The sequence below is a fragment of the Numida meleagris genome, chromosome 27 (genome assembly GCF_002078875.1).
Source record: "Numida meleagris isolate 19003 breed g44 Domestic line chromosome 27, NumMel1.0, whole genome shotgun sequence".
NCBI lineage: Eukaryota > Metazoa > Chordata > Aves > Galliformes > Numididae > Numida > Numida meleagris.
In genome coordinates this window covers 1787501-1811356 of record NC_034435.1, presented here as the reverse complement: position 1 = coordinate 1811356, position 23856 = coordinate 1787501, and the positions used below count along the sequence as shown (strand labels likewise).

General features: G+C 47.9%; 2 protein-coding genes across 4 annotated transcripts in view; one reads left to right on the top strand and one right to left on the bottom strand.

The window, feature by feature from the left end:
* LOC110389042 (actin-like protein 9) lies at positions 2713–4403 on the top strand. Of its 2 annotated transcripts, none has more exons than XM_021378940.1 (2): positions 2713–3714; positions 3972–4403. In XM_021378940.1, the coding sequence occupies exons 1-2, from the start codon at positions 2791–2793 to the stop codon at positions 4272–4274; spliced, it is 1227 nt and encodes a 408-aa protein (XP_021234615.1). In that variant the 5' UTR covers positions 2713–2790; the 3' UTR covers positions 4275–4403. The 2 variants fall into 2 exon arrangements, with proteins under 2 accessions (XP_021234615.1, XP_021234613.1); XM_021378938.1 differs by having other exon boundaries at positions 2717–3765; positions 3972–4402.
* The window catches only part of LOC110389044 (nuclear factor interleukin-3-regulated protein), a 12692-nt gene continuing 792 nt past the window's right edge, over positions 11957–23856 (bottom strand). Inside the window, exons 1-3 of one of the 2 annotated variants that reach the window (XM_021378941.1) lie at positions 20455–20729; positions 15216–15360; positions 11957–13898 (exon numbers count right to left, since the gene is read on the bottom strand). In XM_021378941.1, coding sequence (XP_021234616.1) covers positions 13005–13877 — 873 coding nt within the window. In that variant the 5' untranslated portion in view covers positions 13878–13898; positions 15216–15360; positions 20455–20729 and the 3' untranslated portion in view covers positions 11957–13004. Of the gene's footprint in view, positions 13899–15215; positions 15361–20454; positions 20730–23856 lie in introns of those variants that run through there. The other variant, XM_021378942.1, reaches the window with a different exon arrangement.

Genomic DNA, 23856 nt, shown 5'->3' with positions numbered 1-23856 from the left:
ACTTTGCAGGTTTCCGTGCCACCCACATGTGACAGCAGCCATGATAGCGATGCTGTGAGCAGAGGACTTTTCAGCTCCGGCTTTGAAGGCTCTATCCCACACTTTCCCCATGTCCCATGTCCTCACTGTGCCTCAGCATCCTGCTCCCTCTCACCCAACAAGGTACAAGGAGGGCAAACCGTAGGAATGCACAGGGTGCAGAGATGCGACAGCCAGCATGCACCACAGTGCTATTTTGTGGAGCAGTTTCCTAGAGGTGTTGAGTTTTCTTTTTTAACACCATGCCCACAGAGCAGAGCTGCTGCAGTGCTGTGAGCTGTGCCACCTCCTGCTCCTCTCCCAGGGCTGCACTGGGACCAGCACATCTCTTAGAGAACACATCAGCAGCCCCTGTGCTGCCACCACTGCCCCATGCAGCCCTTGGGACAAAACCTAGCATTGTCCCCAAGGAGCTCCTGGCATCACCCTGGGTCCGGTAGAGATCGGAGAGCACCAGGGCAAACTTTCCTGTACCACAGCAAGTCATGAAAAGCTGATCCAATTCAGAAAATCTTTGATTTAGATGCAGCACAGCAGCACTCAACCCTGTCTGACCTATTTGAGGGCGCTCCAAAGAGACAAGAAACCATCCCAGCAATACCATGCTACCCCATTTCCTAAGGTGTTGCTGCAGACGTGTCCTTCTCTGCAGAAACAGCCACTGCCACACATCAAGCATCCCCCTCTCCCTGCCTCAGCCACCAGTGCTCCCTGGCAGATCAGGGCATGCCTCATGCTTCCAACACTAAAAAACTTTTGCCACTGTGAGCATAGCATCCAAACCCAGTCCTGCCAGCTGGCCTCCTGTGCCCGGCCCCTAAAAGCTATGTTGCAGTTAACAAAGCTGAAATACACTTAGGCAGCTGAGAGGGGACAGGGAAGCTGAGAGAGCAGCAGCAGTTTGAGCGTGCCATGGGGATGGCTGATACCCACGAGCACCTCTGTGGGCCTGCTGCCCAAGAGGAAGGGACCTGGCATACACACACACACCATGGCACTGCTGGGCATCCCTGCACCGTGTTGCAATGCGCTCCCTGTTGTGCTTGGACCTGTGCCTGCGTTTGCTATGGAGCCGCGGTTCACAACCAGAGCCCACGGCAGCTTGCGGTGACGCAGGTGGCCCAGCCCTGGCCATGACCTGGCCCCAGGCACTGCTGAGTTCCCGGAACCAGGCAGCACCATTCCCTGTGGTGGGGATTAGTGGGCAGGGTCTGGGCTGGGGTCAGGGCCCCAGCTGAGCTGCAGGGACGTGCCCTGGGCCAACCTCAGCTCCTTTCCTCCCAGCATCATCTTTGCCCCCTGCTGTCCCATTCCTGCATCGTGTGAATGCCATTCCTCTGTTTCTATCCTCGCATTCATCTTCAGATGACTTGTCCTAACTCCACAGAAGACCCACATCCTCTCTTTCCTTATTATGGTTCCATCCAGACACACCAACGCTGCCCTGGTAATTACTGCTCAATAACAGACAGTTTATCAGTCTCCTTTTCAGCTCTTTAAACATTTGATGCTGAACACTGCAAACAAGCCTGAACTGCAGTGACAGAAGATTTACCTGCTTCTCATTGTTCTTCCCAGCAACTCTTCTTCACTTGGGCTCTCAGATAGGAAAATGCTCTGCTGGCTTTGGAAACAGCCACCAGGAAGTCACTTGAGCATCACCCAGGCTCCTCTCTGACCTCCCATTCCTAGCACAGCTCATGCAATGTTCCCATTGGAACACTGGTCCTCAACGGAGACAAGAACTCAGTTCCCCCAAGCTGCCCCAGCCACTGCTGGATCCAGACCATCTGCCCTGTATACAGGCAGCACCTGAATCTAGGTTGCTGCTGAGATTTATAACCCCATGGCATTGCAGCCCATCTTTCCTGCTCATTCTCCTCATTGCTTCGCCACTAATTGTCTCTCATCATCCTTTCTCCCACACTTCTCCATAAGACTCCACGAGCTTGGCGAAGACAGGAACATGCGAAACATCAGCACCACCAGCACTGAATGGTGTTTCTCCAACCTTCCTGAAAGAAGCAAACCCACACTTCCTTCTGAGCCACTGCTGGGCCTGGTTCCTCTTTGCTCTGCAAGGCCCACCTGCTCCTATCGAGTAAAACCCACCAGCTTTAGGGGGCAGCAAGAGAAAGAAAATGAGGAAATCAATCTCCCATTGCAGCTTTTTCACATAGCAGTTTGCCCAATGCATCAGCACAAGGAGGAGCATTGATGCAACGCAATGTTTCATTGGCCCTTGTGCCCACAGCACAGCACTGCCCATGGCGGTGCTGGGAGTACTGGACAGTGTTCAGCAAGTGCTGAGCCCAGCAGGAAGCATGGGACTGTTTTCCTTGGGTATGTAAAAGCACAAAGACGCATGGATCTGTTTCCCTTGGGTATATGTAACCACAAGGACGCTGCTCTGGTCACACTGTACCATGAGGGATGCCCCCAGGCACTGGTTTCTGGCCAAGAAGCACTACAAGAAACAACAAAGCAAGCCCAAAAGCAGACCCCAACCCCTCCCCATGACACACATACAGGTGTGAGCTGGTGATGGGCATCATTCTCATTTTTCTCCCGCACTCCTGCCAAAAAGCAGCCAGTACCATCAGACACCGTGCGTGGCATCATCCCCTGCTGCCACAGCTCAGCCCAGCTGATGTCACAGTTCCCTCCAGCATGTCACAGTTTAGCAGATTCTGCCCAAACCCACTCATAGGAATTCACTGCCCAGCTCTGTTTCCCAGGCAGCACTGGGAGATGGAGGGGCCACAAGAGGGTGGGACAGAGCCCTCCCAGGATGGGAACTCTCTATGCATAGGGACCTCCTCCCCTATGTTTACACTCCATGAATGCCACCCAGACGAGCTGGAGCTGCATTCTGTCAGCAGCGTCTCCTCCAGCACCAGCATCTCCTCCTGCAGCGAGGAGCCAGAGCTGATCACAGGCTCAATTGTGATTGATATGGGCACAAGGAGCTGCAGAGCAGGGTTTTCCGGACACCATTCCCCCAGTGTTGAGGTCAGCACCCTGGTGGGCAGCCGCATGGGCTCAGAAGCAGCCAGGTCTGAGATGGTTATTGGAGAACAGGCCTTGCTGTACCCTGACACTGAAACCGTGGAGGTGATGCACAATGGCGTCATCATCAACTGGGAGGCGGCTGAAAGCCTATGGAAGCACCTCATCAAGCGTGAGCTCCGGGTGAACCCTGAGGACCATGCACTGCTCCTCACAGAGCCACTGTTCACCCCCACTAGCAGCCGGGAGAACATGGCAGAGATGGCCTTTGAGGTACTGGGCACTCCAGGTCTCTTTGTGGCCCCTCAGTCCGTCCTCTCAGTTTACAGTCATGGCAAGATCACTGCTTTGGTGCTGGACATGGGCCACGCAGCCACCCGCACCATGCCAGTGCTGGAGGGCAGGAACATGGCACGCTGCTCCACGCAGACAGACGTGGCAGGACGGTGCCTTACATGGTACCTTTCAACTCTTCTGGAGGACACGGGGCCCATGTTCAGCAAGGGGATGAGCCATGTGGTGGAGGACATCAAGCACACGTGCTGCTACGTCGCTACCGACTTCCAAACCGAGTGCCTCCTCCCTCCCAGCTTCCACACCATGGATTTTACCCTGCCCAACGGGATGAACCTTACCATCAGCAAGGAGCGCTTCCAGTGCCCAGAGGTGCTCTTCAACCCTCCGTCCAGCTGGGGAGATTCCTTCGTGGGCATCCAGGTTGGATCTTAGGAAGAATTTCTTCTCAGAAAGAGCAGTTGGGCATTGGTGCCGTCTGCCCGGTGAGGGGTGGTGGAGTCACCTTCACAGGAGGTGTTTAACGGTAGATGTAGCACTTAGGGACATGGTTTAGTGGGCAATACTGGTGGTAGGTGGATGGGATGATCTTAGAGGTCTTCTCCAACCTTTATGATTCTATGATCCAGGAGACAGTGCGGAAGAGCCTCATGCAGCTGCCGGAGGAAATCATACCCACCATGTGCGCCAACATCCTCCTGTGCGGGGGCTCCTCGCTCTTCAAGGGGCTGGAGAAGAGGCTGTGCCATGAGCTCCTGGACCGCCTGCCACCCAGCACCACAGTGGAGGTGGTGGGCTCGGCGCTGCAGCGGCACGCAGCGTGGACGGGGGGATCCATCCTCGCCTCGCTCCGCAACTTCCAGTCGTGCTGGATCCGCCGGGATGAGTACTATGAAGTAGGTTCGTGCATTGTCCACCAGAAGTGCTTCTGAGGGGACACCCCAAAGCAGGCAAGAATTGTGGTGCAGTTTCATTGCAGCTACAGACCAAGCAGCAGAGAGCACTAATAAATAATTTCATACGACCAGAGCATGGTCATCTTCCAGCCCCCACAGTGTCCCAGCTGAGGGCTGTTAGGCTAAAAGCATAGACTCAGTGCAGGTGCTGCTTAGCACAAACACACACCATGGCACAAGCATCAGCCCCATGGGAGGCACCAAACCCTGCCCTGAGCCCCTTGCTTCCCTGTCTTTGCTCACTGCCTGCCATCCCCATGTCCCATCCTTGCACCTCGTGCAGCATTGGGGTGATGCTGCCTATTGGAGTCCCGCAGCAGCTCAGTCTCCTCTGCTGAGAGAGCTTCATGCTGTGATTTGCACAAGAGCTCAGCAGCCACAGCCCTGGCACCAAACAGAAGCCTTCTTCTCCCCCCAGAGTCCCTTGCAGTCTTCACCATCATTTGTTGCCATGTGCCATTAGCACTTACAATGACAAAAAGCAAATGCACACATGCTCAGAGCTGCCCAGTAGTGCAGAAATCAAATGCTGGGAAAGAAAGCAAAGCCAAAACCCACAGTGCCTCCCTTCTAAACTACTTGTGCCTCCATGTCCTCCCTCCTAAACCACCTCAACAATTTTCCTACCTGGACCACATGGCCTGCAAATGGGCCACTGCAGGGAGGGGGGAAAGACACACTGGCTCCCACACTTGCTCTCTCTTAGGGTGAAATCTGCCCCCTTGCCTGATTTTGTAGGGCTGAGGGTTCCAAGTCACAGCTGCAGCTCCCACTCCAGCCCCAGGGCTCCATCACCACCAGCTGGGAGCCAGGAGCAGCCTTTTAGGCAGGGCATGGGGAGGCTGCTCCGTTCCTTGTGGCCTCGTCCCAGCCTTTACTCCCAGCTGAGGACACCAATGCTGCAGTGAAAGTCAGAAGCCACAGAAAAGATCACAAATACTGCTAAGCTCAGAACCAAACTTTCCCTCAGGCAGCCCCGGAGAGAAATCATGCCAAATTTACCTAAATTGCATGAAACTCCCTAGATCTTTGGAAGATGACACAGGATTTGGTGCCAGCTTTTGAGCTGCTGGTAGTTTTCTGTCGCACCATGCCATGGGACAAACCCAGTCTGATCTCATTGTTACGCTCTTTGGGGCTGCCTGGTGTCTGTGTGGAGCTGGGGGAGGGTTGTGGGATGCTGCAGGAGGAATGCTGCAAGGATGCAGGAGAGATCTAGGGATACAGGGGAGATGGCACAGGGATGCTGCAGGCACACCCTGGGGACACAGGATCTTGCAGGGCACTTTCCCACGGCTCTCTGACAAGCAAAGAATATTTGGTTCTCGTGTTGACTCAAACTAACTACTTCATTTCCCCTGAAACTTTCCGGAGAAAACAAGTTCTTATCTCAATAGAAACCCAGGCCACAGATGCCAGGTGCCGGGGAGGAGTGAGCAGCTCCTGCGAGCTGACAGCGGCGCTCCTGCCCCAGCAGGGATGGGCTCCAGGATGGAGCTGAACCCGCATGCAATGCATGTGCACTGTTAGCCCAGTGCAGCTGCAAACTCCACTCCCACGTGCTACGGGGCAGTACACTGCAGATTTGTTCCCTGCAAGCTGAAAGGGGAAACACTGAGCACCCGAGCCAAACTCTTGACTTTCTGCCCGTAACTTTTTCTGCTAAAGGCTTAAAAGAGGGACAGGACTCTAATTATTGCTCTCCAGTTAGCTGTCCCTTGAGCACAGCCCTCAGAGTGTGGGTGGGCATGGCACACGCATGGCACCTGTATGGTGCCAGCAGTCCCCGGTCACCCATTTGTCACTCTGCCTAGAGTGAATATGCAGCAAATGAGCCCCACAGATCCCCACACACCTTTACCAGGGCGTGAACCCCCCCAGCCATACATCTCAGAGAGGTGAGGGACCTGAGATGTACAAGAACATAATGGTAAGATTTTGAGGTTAGTCAGAATGTTGCAGTGAATTGGCGGAAAGTATTTTTCTGCCGTAATCTTCCTTCTGATGCAGTGCCCAGGTTTTTCTACTGTATTAAAGAAAGGCACTGAGCGTGGGAGGTGTGAACTAATGCTACCGCACTGGGAAGGTGGTGACAACCCAAGATCTCAAAAGGATGTTCATCAGACTCCCTGTTTTACATGGGTGTGAACAAGTAAAGTGGAAAAAAAGGGAGATTATTGGCCTTTTAGAAAGAAAAACAAACCAAATAGCTGCCAGACAACTTTGTCAGCAACTGCTACTTAAGAGCACAGACATTTGCTCATCTCTGCCAGGAGCAAGTGTTAACCTTTACACGTGGCCCTTGCGCTCTGTTCCCTTTCACTCTGTGTTCCCTCCACCCCAATCAGAGCCCCAGCCATTGCCTGCTGCTGCATTGCAATGCTGTGGTGGTGAGAACATTCCCAAGCAGCAAAACCTCCCTGTGAGCCGCACACAGGGCTGCCTCGTGCTCGGGAAGGATTTTCCCAAATGCTGGAGGTGATGCGGTGTCCTCACATGGCCCAAAGCTATCTCAGGCTCGTCAGTGGGCTGAAGGAGCACCTCGTGCTGCAGCTGGCTCTAACATCCCCAAAATCACATCTTCATCCTTCATCTGAGCTTCCCGATGTTTGGAGGTCAGAGAAAACGAGTGTGCTCAGAGGGCTGAGCTGTGCTGTGCTCAGCTGGGGCACAGAGAGTGCTCTGGGACCCACCAGCACTTCCTAAGGACGGGCAGGGGCAGAGGGGACTGGGACAGCCCCACACAGACCCCATGGCCTCGGGCGTTGCCTCCGCTCACGGGACCCTGGCGATGCCCTAGCAGCAATGCTCTCCATCCCCACTTCTTTGGGAGCTGAATAAAGGTTATTACAGACCTAAATGACTTAAACCTTACAACTTAATGTACCTGCATTTCATAGCCCTTAAAAGGACAAAGCATTAACATTTTCACTCCAAATCCAGGTCAAGTTGGCCAAGAAGCCACATCAAGATTGCTGCATCAGCACCATTTGGTGTAGGATCAATTAGTGGGATCAGTAAGAGCTTTTCCAGCCCAATGTCCTCTTCTGGTCCCTTCCACTGGAGTGACCTCCAGCAGCCAGTGTAACCACTTCCACGCTTTGTGAGTCACCACCAAACATTTTGGGTTTGTAGATGTGAAAACCAAACACAAGCGTCAAACTTTTCAGGGCTCCCCCTCTGCCTGGGTAGCACCCAGCTCTCACCATGGGTGCAAAAAGCAGCACAGCAGCAAAACCTTATGGCCAGACCTCCAAACAGCTGAGAGCTGTAGGACCAAAGTGGCTCTTGCATGTTGTCCCCCCAACCTGGGTAAGCTTTCCAGATGTGCACCAGATGTGGCAGTGGCATGGTGCCCCAGCAGGCCCGAGCCAGATGTGGAGCAAATAGTGGGCAGCTTCCAGGTTTGGCTTAACACAGTTGTGAGCAGTGGGGAAATTTGGGGGATTTTACACCTTCCCCCTCACCCCCCCACCCCGAAAAAAAAAAACCCAGACATTTCAGGGGGTTCTGTGAAAGTTTGATCACACTTTAGCCCAAGCTAATAGATGCAGTCATCACTGAGCAAAGCTTTTTTTTGCCAGAATGAAGCAGAAATAGAATCATAGAATTAGCTAGGTTGGAAAAGACCTACAAGATCATCTAGTCCAACCATCCACCTACCATCAATATAACCCCACTAAACCATGTCTCTCAATGCTATATCTAAATATTTCTTGAACACCTCCAGAGACTGTGACTCAACCACTTCCCTGGGCAGCCCATTCCAGCAAATAGAGACAACAGAACTGCTGGGGCTCTGGGCAGTGGTGCTGGGAACACAGCCCTGGGAGCTAAATCCTGAGGATTTGGGACAAAGCTTGAATTTGGGCACAGGTCTGGGCTAACGGCTCATTTATCCACACCCAGCCCTTCCACAGCACGACTGCTAAGACTAAAATAAATAAAAATAGAGTCAGTCAAGCTTTATTCATCCTAGAGTGTTGCTGTTTGAGTAGTTTGTTTCTTTGAGGTTGAGGAGTTGTCAAACCTCCCCGGTCCCCTCTGATGTTTTAGCACTCTTATCAAGTATGAGTAAAGCTATGTGTGAGAAATGAAAGATTGTGGTCTTCAGAAGAACTGGTATCAGAAAGGCAGCCTAAAGATGAATAGCTTAGTGTATTCACACTTCTTCAGTTGCGTTTATTGCACTGTATTTACAGGGTAATGTATGGGTTACACTTTCTTTTTCTCCTTTTTCTTTTTTTCCTGCGTATTTGATCACGCATTTGAAAGACTGCAGCGCTGATAAGAGAAAGATAGGAGCTGGGAGGGAGTGGCATAAGCATAGATTCCCTGCACACCCAAGATATCTCCTTAATTATCACTTCATCTTAGCATTACTACTCATGAACAAGAATATTTGGTGGCACGGGGAAGTTGCACAGTGGCTCCTGAAGTGTTTTGCATTAAATGGAAGATAAATCCAATCACTGCTTTATCCCCATCCTGGGTTCAGGGTCAGATCCACTTTAGGCAAGGACACCCAGTTACGAGCATAAGGACAACTCCTACCTGGGGCAGGCTTTTCAGCGGAAAAAAAAAAAAGAGAAGCAGTCCAGGCTGCTCAGAGCACAGCCCACAGCTCATGTTAGAAGCAGCTTTTGTGTGGCTGTTAGAGCCAGCAAGAAACAAGGGACAGAAGCACTGTGGTCACTGAAATCTATCCCCACACAATCTCTCTGAATAGGAAACAATAAAACCCAGCTCTAAACCCAGTGTCCAGAACCAGAAACTCACCACAAGCATGAGAGCATCCCTAGGAAGGCACAGAAGCAATATGGTATCCAAACACCATCATTCCCAAGCATCCTCACCCTGCAAACAGCCTCCAAGCACTGAGCCTGCCCCTGACCAGCAGTTATGAAGACAATGAGCCCTCTGCAGTCCGTGGGATTGCAAATCAGCTGCAACTGGAGCTACTGCTACCAGCACCACCGAGCTCACCTGGCATTTGCAGATGGTGGAAATTCCCACCAGCAACACTTCTATTGTTTCCCATATAAGGACTCTCTCTCTTATTTAGAAACTACCCCCTAGGACTGACATGGGATTAAGTCAGAAGAGTCTTCTTGGTTGGGATTGGGACTGGGGTCAGGGTTGGGATTGGGATTGGGATTGGGATTGGGGGTGGGAGATGGAAAATTGAGTTTACATTTGAGTCTGAGCTGCCCATGGCAGGGGTCATGATGCAGAGCAGGGAGCAGCTCATTCTACAGGTGGCTAACACTGACAGTTTTGTATGGTTTCAGATTTTGCTTTCTGATTATTTTATAATAACAGAAATATGGCCAAGATTAAATAAAAAATATATATTTGAAACGGTGTTGCCCGTGCAGGTACACTCAGAGCTATACAGTGTGCCAGGCAGTGATGTATTCTGAATGCTGAGCTTGTTTCCAGAAGTCATTGCTAACTTTTCCTACCTCAGTAATGATTCAGTTTTTGTCCTAAGCTAAAGGTCATCATTAACTCATGCTCTTAAGGGAAGGCTCTGTAATCATCACTCCATCTACCGCTGCAAAGGTGTGAAAAATGTTGCCTGAAATGCATGGCGACAGCGCCTACGCCTCCCCAGAAGAAGCCAGAATAGGTTTTTGAAGAGGTATGGTGAGTTCGTGGTGCTGTGATCTCTTACGGCAGGTGGACAGTACTTGTAACAGACCCTGCAAGAAACACGCCGTTTCTTTTCCTTTGCTGCCCCAAACCCAATTTTAAAACTGGGACCCAAACCCTATTTTAGCCATAAAGCCTCCCTTTCCAGCTCTGATTTCCGAAGCTTTGTAATTTAGAGAGTTTGACTCAGCTCCAAATTTGCTGTTGTGGAACTGAACTGGGTGAACCCTGTTGCACAGAGCTGGGGGCAGCAGATGGGTGCTCTGCCTCCTTCCTATGCACCCAAAGTCCGGAAAACCTGAAATATTTCCCCTGCCTCCTCTTTGGATTCATGCAATGCTGCTTTCTTTTGTAAATCTCATCTCTGTGTTTATCCAGCTTGAAAACTACATGAAATTACCTGGTATCAAAGCCCGGTTAATGAATTAATTTCTATGCTGGAGCAGAAGCAGAATAGACCAGCTCCATTCCAGGCAAGCCCTGCAGCTTTCATTATCTGAAACAATTAGTACAATAATGGCTCTTCTTTGAAGACATTGTCAAATATTTAGTTTGGGGATGGGGTAAATGATGGAGAGGGCTGGATCTCCTTGGGTACCAGCAGGACAAGGCAGCAAAGGTGAAATGGAGGGAGTGGGGATGTCCTCTCCTCCTGCAGCCCCAGAGGGGAGAAGAAGCAAACCCCGGAGAGGAGAAGCAGTGGAGCAGGGGCTGCAAGCAGCAGTGGGAAGTGGCTGAGTGGAGATGGATGTGGGGTGCTTGGAGCCACGCAGGAGAAGGGGGAGATGATTTCCTCCAGCCGAGTAATGCCGAAGCCACTTTCTTGCTGTGGACTGTTCTGAGGGGAAGAGAGGATGGGGGGATAGTACAGGAAATCAACACACTTGTGGTTTCTTTTAATCTGCAAGTATCACCGTGTCAAGTTTCGCACCTGAAGAGCAGTTGCAGCTCTCTGGTTTCCCCCCACGCCAGAAGGTACAGTAGCACTGTGTCCACCACGCTGCAGCTGGCCCCAAGGCATTGATCTCAGCGGCCGAAGGTGAGAAAACCTGAGCTCCTTGCACTGACCAGAGCACAAAGAGACCACTGGGCTGATGCTGCCTGGATACTGCCTCTGCCACAGTCCTGCCAGCAGCACATCAGCAGCACATCAGTTACAGGAGTCTGAGTGGAGAGCTGTGGGCTCTGCTGTGAGCATGCAGCTAAGGACAGAAGGAAAAGGGTCGAGGGATCATAAAGGTGTGTGCCCCGCAGCCTGATTGATCCCTGCCCTTCATCACTGTTACCTGTGCTCCTTCTATCAGGACTTACCTCTGGGGATATCTGCCCTGCTGGCTGTTGCCAGAGGGGACAGCTCCCTGCCAGGCTGGCCAGTACACTTTACGCCACTTCTGGAAATAGAGTTTTATTAGGCAGAGAGTGCTGATACTCCTTGGCAATCTGGATGCCACTGTGTGTGTTTAACACTACAAAATCACAGACAGTTGGGGCTGACAGGGACTTCTGGCTCCATCTGATCCATCCCCTGCTCCAGCAGGGATGCCCAGAGCAGGATGCCCAGCACCATGTCCAGGTGGCTTTTGGAGATCTCTAAGAGGGAGACCCAACAGCCTCCTTGGGCAACCCATTGCTCTGCCACCTGCACAGAAATGCATCCTAATGTTCAGAAGGAAACTCTGTGTTCCAATTGAAAAGAGACTGGCTGCCTTCTTTGCACCCTCCCTTCATTCCATGATTCTATGATACAGGCATTTAGAAACATTGACCAGATTGCCCCCCACTGAATCCCCTCTTCTCCAGGCTGAACATTCCCAGCTCTCCCAATCCCTCCCAACAGTAAAGGCCTTATTTTCTGAGCCAATGTAAGGGATTTTTACTCCCCATTTCAGGTATCATTGTCCTTTTACACTCTTCTTATTGGTGCATTTATTCATTAAGCATAAAACGCTCTCTAGAAAAATGCTTGACAAATGTCCTTATTCCACAGACATTTTAGTGAGAACAGCGCGCCATGTAGCGGTTTTATTTTGTAAGTAATTAATTTTGAAATAAGAAAATGGATCAGCCAACACAGCAAAAGTGAAGAGAATGTTTTATAAAAGCAATTTTCAAATACGGAAGTATCATTTCTGAAAATGCCTTATTTACAAAGAAGTAAGACAAAGATATGTTTCATACTTCAGTAAAAAAAAAAAAAAAAAGAAATCCTCCAAAACAACTGTTATGAAGATAAATGGAAATAACTGTATCTTCTGGACCACATTGTCTCTGGTTAAAGAGAAAAAGAGTTCATCCTCTCTGAAGATAAATTATGACAAAGTGAGAACAAAATGGACCAGGTTCTGCTCCCAGTTCATGCCAGTGTGAATCTGCTGCCTTCTTATTGCTATTCCTTTTTCTTGCTCCAGACAGCTGGAGGGTATGAAACTCTTTCCATCCACAATTCCCAGTGTTAAACAATTAGATTCTCAGCCCTTTTTGTGAAGATGGAGGTGATGACAAAGCAAAGAGAATTAAAATGGTGGTCACACCCAGCAGCTGTAGTAGTGGTGTGGGGCCACTATTGTGTTCCATGGTGTGGACACCACCTCCACTGTCTTTGCCTCTTCCTGCCCCTCGTCCCTTCACACTTCAGTACTGGATGGGATCCTGGGCAGCCTGATCTGGTGAGGGGCGCCCAGCCCACGGCTAGGTCTTGGAACTAGATGATCTTTAAGGTCCCCTCCAACCCATTCTATCATTCTGTGATTCTATGAAGTTTTAGTTTGGTTGGTGAGCAGAGCAACCAGGTGAAACTGAGGCTTACCAGCAGCCATGGGGTCTGGCGGGTCCCTCACAGCAAGATTAACTTCATGGCCAACTGCAGTTGTGCTGTAGTGATGCAGTCCAGCCCTATAACCTCCCTCAGCATTTATGCAAAAGAGAGAAAATTACTTCCCTCTTTAAAGACATTTCCCTCCCACCCCTCTTTCCAAACCCTTCGTGTCATTGGAATATATTGTGTCTGCTCCCAGAGAGGCTGTGTCTCTCCTCCTGCAGAGAGAGCCATGGTCACTGTCCTCCGAGGGCTTTGGTCTTAATCCGGAGTTTGTGAGGCAGAGCTGAAGAGCTTCGGCCCTTTGGATGATCTTCTGAAGGGTAGGGCAAGCTACATGGGGGTGGAGGAGAAGTTTTGGGCACTTGCTGCTCATCATCTTCATCTGAGACAGTGGTGGTGCTCTCCTTGCTCACCTCCGCCAGACCGGTACAAGGGGACGGGAAGCAGGCACCACCTGAGAAAGGCAAACGGAACGCATATCTGTCTGGGCAGTGGGAATCGAGGAAAGGAGAGCAAACTGTGGATCTGAAGGCTGAATCGAGCCTCTTTGGCTGGTGAAGGCCAGGTGTGTCCATAGGAACTGGCTTCGAGTCACAGCTGAGGAAGTTTCTAGATGGGTTAAAGGTTTTGCACGAAAAGCCAGCCGGCTCCAGCACCTTCGGCACAAAGCTCTTCGCGGAGAGGCTGGAATCCCCAGCAAAGGGCTCTGCTTCAGGGAACGGCGAGAGCGCTTTGTGCCCTCGGAAATAAATCCCCAGGAAGTCCTGCAAGGAGCGGCCCTGGTGGGTGCTGGCATCGGGGCTGATGAGCCCAAAGCGCAGTTTGAGGGCCAGCAGCTCCGTCCTGAGGATGGCATTCTCCTCGCTGAGCGCGGCCAGCTGGCTCTCCATGGCGAAGTCATTGAGGCGCCTCTTCTCCCGCGAGCGCTTGGCCGCCTCGTTGTTCTTGCGTCTCTTCTCCCAGTACATGTTGTCCTTCTTCTCGTCCGGCATGAACTCCCGCTTACGTCGGGAGGGTCCGCTCACTCTGCTGTGCAGGAACTTTGCATTGCTGTGCTGAAGTGTGAGGTCGCCGATGGTGCTCAGCGGTGTCATGAAGTTGTCCATGGCTGTCGATGCAGCTCAGTTCTGCCAGAATGGAGACATAAAACCGTTACCACTAAAGCTGCTGTTAATCATGACATTAATAAACAACATAAAAAAATAATAAGTTAATATAGCCGTGTGATTTTCTTTTCCTACAATCACACCAGGAACACAGGTAACGCATCCAAGTCCTCAAAGCTCAACGTTGTCTCAAAGTCCGTCATAGAGTCATAGAGTCACAGAACCATGTGAGTTGGAAGGGAACCTTCAAGGCTGTGTGGTTCCACTCCCTGCAATGAACACAGACACCCAAACCTCCATCAGGGTGCTCAGACCTCATCCCCTGACCTTGCATGTCTCCACAGAGTACCCAAAAGACGACTGAGAAGAGTTAAAAAGGAGCGTTCTGCCAACCCTGTGCACAATCACAAGCACTTTGCCTGACTTAAATCAGGATAACAAAAGTTGCTATCACATACTGTTTATCACCCACTGATCTCAAACTGCCTTGCATAGGAGATAAGTCTCTTTGCTTGTTTTTCAGATAAAGAAGGCAAAGGGAGAAGAACTGATTTACCTCAGTCACATGCCTTAGCTGCTGAAATAGGATAACAGCCCAAACGCATCTACTCAGCCCCAGATTATTGTCCTAAAAACTACTGGTCTTACTTTATAAAGCTGGATTTGATGACGTTTGTGATCTTGGTAGGACAACCGCAAAGAGTTATCACCACACATCTCCCTCTGAGCTGCAAGCTTCCTGTAACATGTGGATCCTCCAGGAAATCAAATGGGCTGTGCTGATTAAGAGGGGATGTCTAGACGTAAGCACCTGCATGTGGTCCCCCAGACACCTTCCACGTATAAAATCTGCTGTTTATTTTTATAGATTTAAAGACCTCCAGTGCTGGCAGGTTGCTGTCTACTCTGCTTTCTGCACAATGCAGATCTGCAAAATAGACAAACACGCATCTACAGACAAATCCACACCTATTTGATGTCTGACTTTGTTCAGCACGACCAAAGCTCTTTGCTGGTTTAAATCAGGACAAGTTCCAGGAAAGTACGCTGTCCCAGTCAGGGTGATTTTGCAATTAAATACATTTGGAATGCATTTGTTTTAATTTAGCTGTAACTCTTTGAGATCTCAAAGAGTATGCAAAGATTCTGAGGGTAACTAAAAACCAAAACAAAGAATCTCCTTTAGCATGAATATGTTTCGGGTAATTCCTCTGGTTTTTGTTTAAACTGACTCCTGAGCTCAAAGCATCAAAGGGAGAATTTCAGTGAGTGTGCCTGTGGTTACTGGCAGCGTCAAAAGGCAGAAATATGCTATTGTTTTAGGGCTTAATCACTTACCAGGAATTTTTCAAGTTAGTTTTTGACGTGACTTCTTTGTTGAATGAGTCAAAGATGAACAGGTGGCTTTTTCACTGTGCAAACTCATCAGCTACATCGGGCAAAGTAGTTTGTCTTCTCCCTGTCCACCTCTTGCTCCCAATGCCTGTCATGAGGATAAGAAGTTTCTATATAACTATAAGAAGTTTCAAGACTGCTGTAACCAACAGACTCTGCTCAACGTAGCTGGGAAGAACATGAAATAAAAGGGAGCCAAAAGAGGTATGCATGAGACAGAACAAAAAAAAAAAGTAACAAAAAACCTGAATTCTTCTTTCCAGCAAACAACCTCTTCTTCTCTTTTCTCCACCCTGAGCAGACTCTGATGAACTGTATTTTCCAGCAGGTTGTACAGAGCCCTCCAGTAAAAGTATATATCTGACAGGAACTGCTTCACTGCAGATGTACAAGGTGATACGCGCTTCTCTTTAAATAAAACACATTGCCTCATCAAACAATGGTGAATCTGGCTTTTTTGTGACCATAATTCGAGGTACTCGTGCTACATTATTCTTCTTCCCAAGGATGCAATAAAATTAGAATAGTGCCAGCAAAAGGCAGCGGGAATGGGCATAGATTTAGAATTGTTTCTGTATATGGAAAGGCTAACTCATTATTTCTCAAGAATAAAGGACATGCACGGGAGTTATCAGGCAATGGATTACAAAGGAAGAGAAGGAAGCACATCTTCATGCAACGCAACATTAAAATTTGTAGTTTTGTTGCCTTGGGATAGTGCAACCATCAAAAGCAAAAGGGGAACCAAATAAAGATAGGGCAAAGGATTTCTCCAGGCAAATCTTTGAGCTGACTCAATCTAATTGTTCTTGTATCATGAAATATTAGATGAACTCAAGTACGACATAAATCATCGAATTATGGAATGGCTTGGGTTGGAAGGGACTTTGAAGGTCATCTGATTTCAACACCCCTGCTGTGGGCAGTGTTGCCAACCACTGTTATCAGGCACCAGATCAGGCTGCCCAGGGCCCCCACATTTCCAGTGAGTGGGTTAAAGAAGCTGTGAAAATGAACAGTGCAGTGGGTCACATATCTGTCTTGAACTAGAACAGAGAATGAACCAGGTCGCCTCAAATGCAAACATTTTAATAAGGCGAATGTCTATGTTTTGTTCTTTTCAGTTTACTAATTTTTAATGCACAAATCTAAATGTTACCACTTTTCATATGACCTCTCTTTCTACACATTACAGACTTTTTCTTAAATCTTCACATCCACTCATTTCCCCCTATTTATATTACAAATTCATATCTACAAACACCGGTTCTACTTTTGAGCTGGGTCTCATTTGAAAACAGAGCTAAAAGGGCTATTTTTTAACCAAGAACACAAGAAAACAAGAATTTTTAACCAACAGCACAAGGAAGATGTGCATCTGTTGGAGTGGGTCCAGAGTAAGTCACAATGATGCTCAAAGGGTTGGAGCCCCTCTGCCCTGGGGACAGGCTGAGAGTTGGGGCTGTACAGACTGGCAATGAGAAGGCTCCAGGAGACCTCTCTGCAGCCTTCCAGTTCTTAAAATCAGCTCTCAGGAGGGAGAGCAACTTTTTACATGGACACACAGTGATAGGACAAGGGGGAACAGTTTTAAACTAAAAAATTTAGATTAGATGCTGGGTGGAACAAAGGGAAGAAAGCTTCCAACTGCTTTAAAAAAAAAAACCACACAATTCCATTATTCCATTATTCCATTTCACCCCAGTGACAATTTCTGGATCAAACTTTCATTTCCGACTCCCTTTCTGTACTCGATTCAGCACCCATATACATCAGAGACAATCTACAAAGACATCACTGGGCTTTACCATAGTTAAACTGGCAACAGAATTTAAGATTGAAAGAGTTTAAATCAGCACAAAGGTTGAGCCAAGCAACCCTTGCTTTATGCTGAGGGAAATGAGGCAGGGCATTGGAGCTCCATGATCTCTAGGGTCCCTTCCAACCTCAGCCGCTCTATGATTTGCCCATTTTTACACTCCTCAATCACACCAGCTTAAACTAAATCAGATCTCAGCTACTAATCTCAAGCTTCTCTATACTTCAGTATCTAACCCGCAGGAGTTATTCAGAATTTGGCCTGATAAAATGAGATAGTAGCAGCAAGCCCCAGCGAGCACGGTATGATTTACAGCAGAAACCTTTGCAAACTTCTTGCAGGAACATCGTGCAGTACAAGCACTGTTAAGCACTTAAGTAAACATGCTTAGGTCCTCTCCGCTGCTCGGTCTGTGGTTTGGTAATATCTCACACTGCTCTCTAAACCTACTGGCCTATTTAAGGCAAAGGGGTATTATTCTAATCATGTTCTTGATTATTTCACATTCATGCTAAAGCAGCAGGTGGTGTTGAGGAATATGTATTAATCTCTTTCTGTATTTCAATGGGATGATCTGTTTGCCTGCAGCAGATAGAAGGGAGAAAACCTATGGACCTGCATTCCTGAGCTCCAGGAAAACTGCTTCTGTGGATCATACTGATGGAAGAATCGATCTTGCTGGCAATGCTTTATACTTACATTCAAAATAAAACTGACTCAGAAACGCCGAGAATCTGCCTAAGTCACGTATTTGCTGCATGTCTATTTTGAAAACACGCAAAGGATTGTTGACTCACACTGCCAAATGTTGCTGCAAGGCTGTCAGCGTGTTGCGATGCCTCTAAGTCTGTCAATGTGTTGCAATGCCTTTGCAGGCAGAATTTTAAAGTTGAGCATTTCCACTATTTGCACCAGGCTTTCTAAAGGCTGGTTTCCACAGCAGCTTTGCATTCCACTGGGCTCTCGTTTGAAAACCAGATTGCAAGGATTCCCTTTCAAAACCTGTCAATGCTCTCTGAATCTGTATGGAAAGACTTGATTTTCAGGGGGGTGAACGATAGATTCAGCTTTCTGAATGCACTAAGATTCTAGATTAAATCGTTGCCTTTGGGGCTTAATCACAACAGGGTTTTTGTCAGGGTCGAATTGCAGTTTTTTGTCTTGAGGTACACGACACTCGAAGCGACATGAACCTCCCCAACCTTACCAGCAGAACTGCAGGTTCTTACAACTGTAAGCTGTACAAACCTCCCTCAATTCATCCGTGCTTGTGATCAAAGCACTGTGCAGGCTGCTTTGCCCACGGCAGCTAGCCTCAAAGCAACTCAGGTATTGCAAACCGACCTTGAAATTTTACTATTTGTTGACAGTGGACTGTAAGACTGGAAATGCTCTGAAAATCTCTTAAAACCTCAAAGTTGCTGATGATTCTTTGCAAGCTTCAGAGGTTTGCAGCTCTTGGTCCACAGAACCCTCAGTGTGTGCTGCTGATGGATAAAGAATCCTCACGGTGTTTGCTCCATCCAGCTCTCCTCTGCTGCCCAGGCAACTCCCCCTGCACACTATGACTCAAGGTGGGATAGTGCAGACAATGCATTCTTTTTCTCAGAGAAGAAATCACTCTTAGAAAAAAATCCACTTTCTTCCTCAGCATTATTGCATGGTTTGGCTGGAAAGCACTGACTTTTTGGCAGGTAATGCTGGATACGCTTGGGTATTTTATAGACATTTTTCACTTGCCTTATTCCTTCGGTTCCAGCCCTACTGGGCAGACTCTGCTCCAGGAACATCTAAAGCCAGGAACAGCTGAATTGTGCCCTTTTCTCTCACCATTCCTGCACCACACAGTGCAGGACAGCAGAGACCTCTGAGCTGTTTCATTCGGATGCAGCGATTCTGCGCCAGAGTTCCCCCAAGCAAACTCACTCCAACAAGATCAATTAGGCTACAAGATCAATTAGCATGGCCAGGCCACGCTTTCTAATGCAAATTGTTTCCTGGCAGCACATTCAAGAGCAGTGCACAAATTTGCAGGACCAGACCTCCTACTATATCAGAACTGTGATATTGCTTCTAGAACAAAAAGACATAAGCTTATGCCGTGCAGCAGCATAGACGGCAGATATGAAGTTGTTAATTCTTGCGTGTGCATATTTTAAGTGGCAGCTTTTGGTCTTGCGTTGCCAGGAAGGTGGAGCTGCATTTCCCTTGGTGTGATGTAGGAGAAATCTTGTTCCACCGCTGTCTGGCAGTGCAGGAGGTGGACGTCTGCTCACAGTGCACACAGCCCTGAACAGCTCTGCCTTGCTCTGCCTACCCAGAGATGGAAAATTCCATCGGGTTCATACAGAACCTGACAAAAAAAATGCTGTCACAACAGTTTATTTAAAAGTGAAGATCAATGCATGCAGATAAGCTCATCATTATCTGAAAGTTAGCCCAGATGATATGGCAATGCCTCATCAAAAGGAAGAAATGAGAGGCGGACGAGCCCCACAGGTAAGTCCCTTCCTCTCTGTGGCAAAGAATATCATTGCTATGAAATCAATGAGGCCTGAGCGTGTGTTTAAAGCAAAGTGTAGGCCACGAGCTTCTCGTAAGACAAGGCAGAAATGCTGCCTTAAGCAAAGCTGCCGTTAATTTTTGCGAATCTGTGGCTTTCAGTCTTGGAAATGAGAAGTTGAGAACCACCAGGAAACAATTCAACACCTTTCTCATATTTCCTAGATGCAACCACCCAAAGTAAGAAGCAAGGACATGTGAAATCCTCTTTTGAAAAACCATGCACAACCATTTGCAAATGACAAAATCCCCCACCCCGCAGATGCTACGAAGACACCACTGTCACAGTTAATAACAATGCTTTAGGAGGAAAACAACATGCTGCCCCTCATTTTCAAAACCCATTCGCTAGCAAACAGCCATCAGAACAGAACGCCTTCTCCTACAGCTGACACTCCTGACTCCTTTCTTCATCTTTTCATGCGTCTGTTTCAAAAAGCCCATCCCAAAAGATTTTCTTTGGATAGGAAAGCCTTCGGGTCCTGTTTGATCGCCCATTCTCCTGCTCCTTGTGCACTCACATCAGCGGTTACCAAATATTCCTGATTTAGAACACTGCTGCTGAGCCATGCAGACACATGCACACAGCACACGGAAAGCCCCACAGGGCTCTGCTAACTCAGCAGTGCTCTCACTGAGACCCCAGCCCTAAGAATCAGCTTTGCTATAAGTGAACAAACCACAGCCGAGCTCTCCCTGTCTTTTCCTGCTCCATCTCTAGCACGAGCACCTCCAGGATGGAGGACTGATTGCAGCATCCCTTCTAAAACATTGCTAAACAAAACTCATCTCAGTGCTTACCCTTCTGTTTCAGAATGAGAAATAGAAACCATTTTCACGAAGTAAGTATCCGATCAGGAGCGGAGCATGGCGAGGAGCAGCTATTTCTGTGCACCGTGCCATCCCCATCGCTTTCTGGCATGAAGACCCCCATCGCTGTGTTCTTTTGCAGTGGTCCCATCGCAGGATCTGATGCTCTCTAGAGGCGCTCCTTCTGCTTTTTAAAGGAAGGAAGCCATCGCGACTCGCTTGCCTTGAAGGCTGCCGGGCCTCCTGCGCTCTCTGAAGTGTGTGCAAAGGGCACCCACTGCAGAATGTGATCACATCTCTCATTCATTAACTGTTAATATCAAGATTTTTCTGTCAGAGGTTTCCCTTTCACTCTGCTATCACAGGAAATAAATGAAACTTTTGAAGATGTTGCAAGGCAGAGTCATGCATCTGCCCGAGTTTCTATCACACACAGAACTAGTGAGAAACCCACTGCTTCTAAAGATGAAACTCCTTATTTCGGTCCCAACTCATTGAGCTTCTCTGTTCCCAAAGCAACATGGTGCTTATCAGTGCCTTATCAGATTCAAAATACATGCTCCTGAACCATACAACCGAAGCGAAATGGTTATGTAAATTCACCTGCTCCAGTCCTAGAAATAATATCTCTAGTTTAAAACAAATTGCTGCCGCTGAGTTTTGTCTGAAGTTATACCGAAGAGCACCTCTGCTAATGCTGTGTGACCTATTCCCGAATTCACCCAGGGCAGCAGAAATCAATACCCAGGCTATAATGCTTTCTACAGAAATCAGAAGTAGAAATCGGTCATTTTTCCATCCCTTGCGCTATTCCTTGCACTATTACTACGCACAACTGGACACAGCTCAGTGTACTCACCAGTCCCTTTCCTCTCGCCAGCAGTTCTTTGCTCTGTGAGATCCCCAGATGCACTGGACCAGTCCTCGCCTCCCCAAGCACCAATGGTGGGGACACTTCACCTCCAGCCACCACGGCCACGTCAACATGGCAGCAAAGCAAAAGCACACATCAAACCAACGCTACGCGATCACCGAGCTGGGAGGTGGAGTAACAACCCAGCCACTAAGAGAGAAATCTCAAGACGTGAGAAATCCAAGGAAATTTTACGAATTTGGTTGTTAAGGAAAAATTACGTCCTTCCGTTTTTCAGATAAGTAAGGATACGCCGTGGCCACTGAAAGCCATGGAAGGGGAGAGAAAACTGCGCTCATCCCACTATCAATTTATTTGTAGCACTATTTATTTATTTAATGACTGAACTTTTCAAGTAATTTTACCGACACTCTTCAGAAAGAACCCTTCAGTGAACACTTTGCTATTCATTCACTATTACTTTGTGTCTGCTAACAGTAACGACTCCCTTGGTGGAACTACGCTTTATGTTGCTTATATAAATAATCGAGAGATTCTGAACAGCAGATTGAGGTTTGGCAGATTCGCAGCATCCAGATAGATAGACATCTCTGGCCACTTGGTTTTACAACAAATACCCACCTCCTTACTAACTTGCATTTTATATCTGCCATCTCGACGCTTATGTAGAAGGGGAAATTTGTTTAATTCCACAGAATTCAGGATGGTGGTTTCGTTTTATTTTGCATGTCAGCTTTTCTCTCTAGAGGATTCTCTACTGCATTTCAACTTGTGATGACCATCAAGTACAAAAATAATATGGTTTTTTGCATGGAACGGAAAGCAAAGCCATAGCTACCGCTACCGCAGCGACCTGAGAAAGTTCCAATGTGCCATGATTTTGGTGGGTAAAAAAACATTTGTGGATCCTCCCTTCTGCCCATAGGGGAGGAATCACTGTGTTCACAGGAACCCATTAAGAAAGGAGGCTTTATGGCACAGCCTTTTGTTTTATGCTTATAGACCATGCTGTGGTCTACAAGCACAAAACCAAAGCCCTTGGTAGAGATCTCTGTGCTGTTTTCAAGTGCTTCTAACACCAAATATGGCCCTCAAAGTGGAATCTGTGAACCCCCTAAGTTCATGACTATGACATTCATCCTGCTCTATTAATATATGTTTTATCTTCTTCATGGTAACACCAATTTCTTGCCGCTGCAAAATAAGGATGGCAAATCCTGGGCAGTAAAGGGGAGTAAAATATTCCCTTTCTTTGCATACAAGTGTCATGAGAGGTGTCAGCTTTAAAATTCAGAACCAAAACTACGCTGCCACACAATTCAGAAATAACACACAATAATTTTACACCTTCCTCCAGCTATAATAAACCTGCATCACCTGAAAATGGACTGCGTATAATTCCAAGAGTTCGTTTGGAATTGTTTTCTCTTTCTTTCTCTCTCAAATTTATTTCTGAAGGGGAAATCTGAAGAGGTAGAGGGGGAAATGACAACAACCCCTCCCCATCTTTGAAATGAGATGCAAAAGCTTTTTCAAAGCAAGAGAGGAAAAGGCTTGCCACCAGAAGCTTTGTGAAGTGAAGAAACCACGTTAAAAGCTGAGCAATGGTAGAAAGACACAGTCTGACATAGTGTTAATGATTGAATTTTTAAGCAGTTTTCAACATCTGGATCATTTGAATTTTTTATCTTGGCTCTCAGTTCTTCTAATATGACAAGGGACATACTGAAGGGAATATGCATCAATATCTTCCCCAAACAGAGAAAGCAAAAGGAAGCCAATTACACAGATCTTGAAAGAAAGGATGAGATTTCTGGAACAGGTTTGCAGCTAGGGACTCAAACTTTTTGAAAAAATGGCCAAAAGTATCAAAGGAAGGAGAGGATGAGGAAGCCGAAGACGGAAGCAAAAGGTTTGAAACACTTACAAACCAGCTGGAACAAAACCAGTGGACCTCTGACACTCAAGGTCAAGCTGGACAGGGCTCTGAGCCCCTGATGGAGCTACGGGTGCCCTGTTCATTGAAGGGGAGTTGGACTCAATGGACTTTAAAAGTCCCTTCCAACTCCAACAATTCTGATTCTATGAAAACTGGTTGTGTTGTCAGTGGTTTCATCAAAGCCAACTGGCCTCATCATCTCTACCAGCAAAGCTTTGTACAGAGATATGCAAACGTTGGGTTATCCTGTCGGGGTGGGGGCGAAGGAAGTCACCTCTCTACTGCAGCTCCCTTGTGGGGATCACATCTACCCCGCTCTTTGGAGCTGCAAATCCAGCCCTTTATGTTCACCCTGCTATGATCAGGGTCTTCTACTCTGCCAGCTGCCATAGACACACCAGGGGATGCTCTAGAAACAAAAAAATTTGCCTAATGTAGAAAGCAAATTCTTCCTTACACTCACAGCCAGGCAAACGCATGCTCCAGAAGTGGCAAAAAAAAAAAAAAAAAAATCTGAGCGCTTCAACAAGGCAAACACAGTAAAACCATACAATAAAATCCACGAATATAACCACTCCAG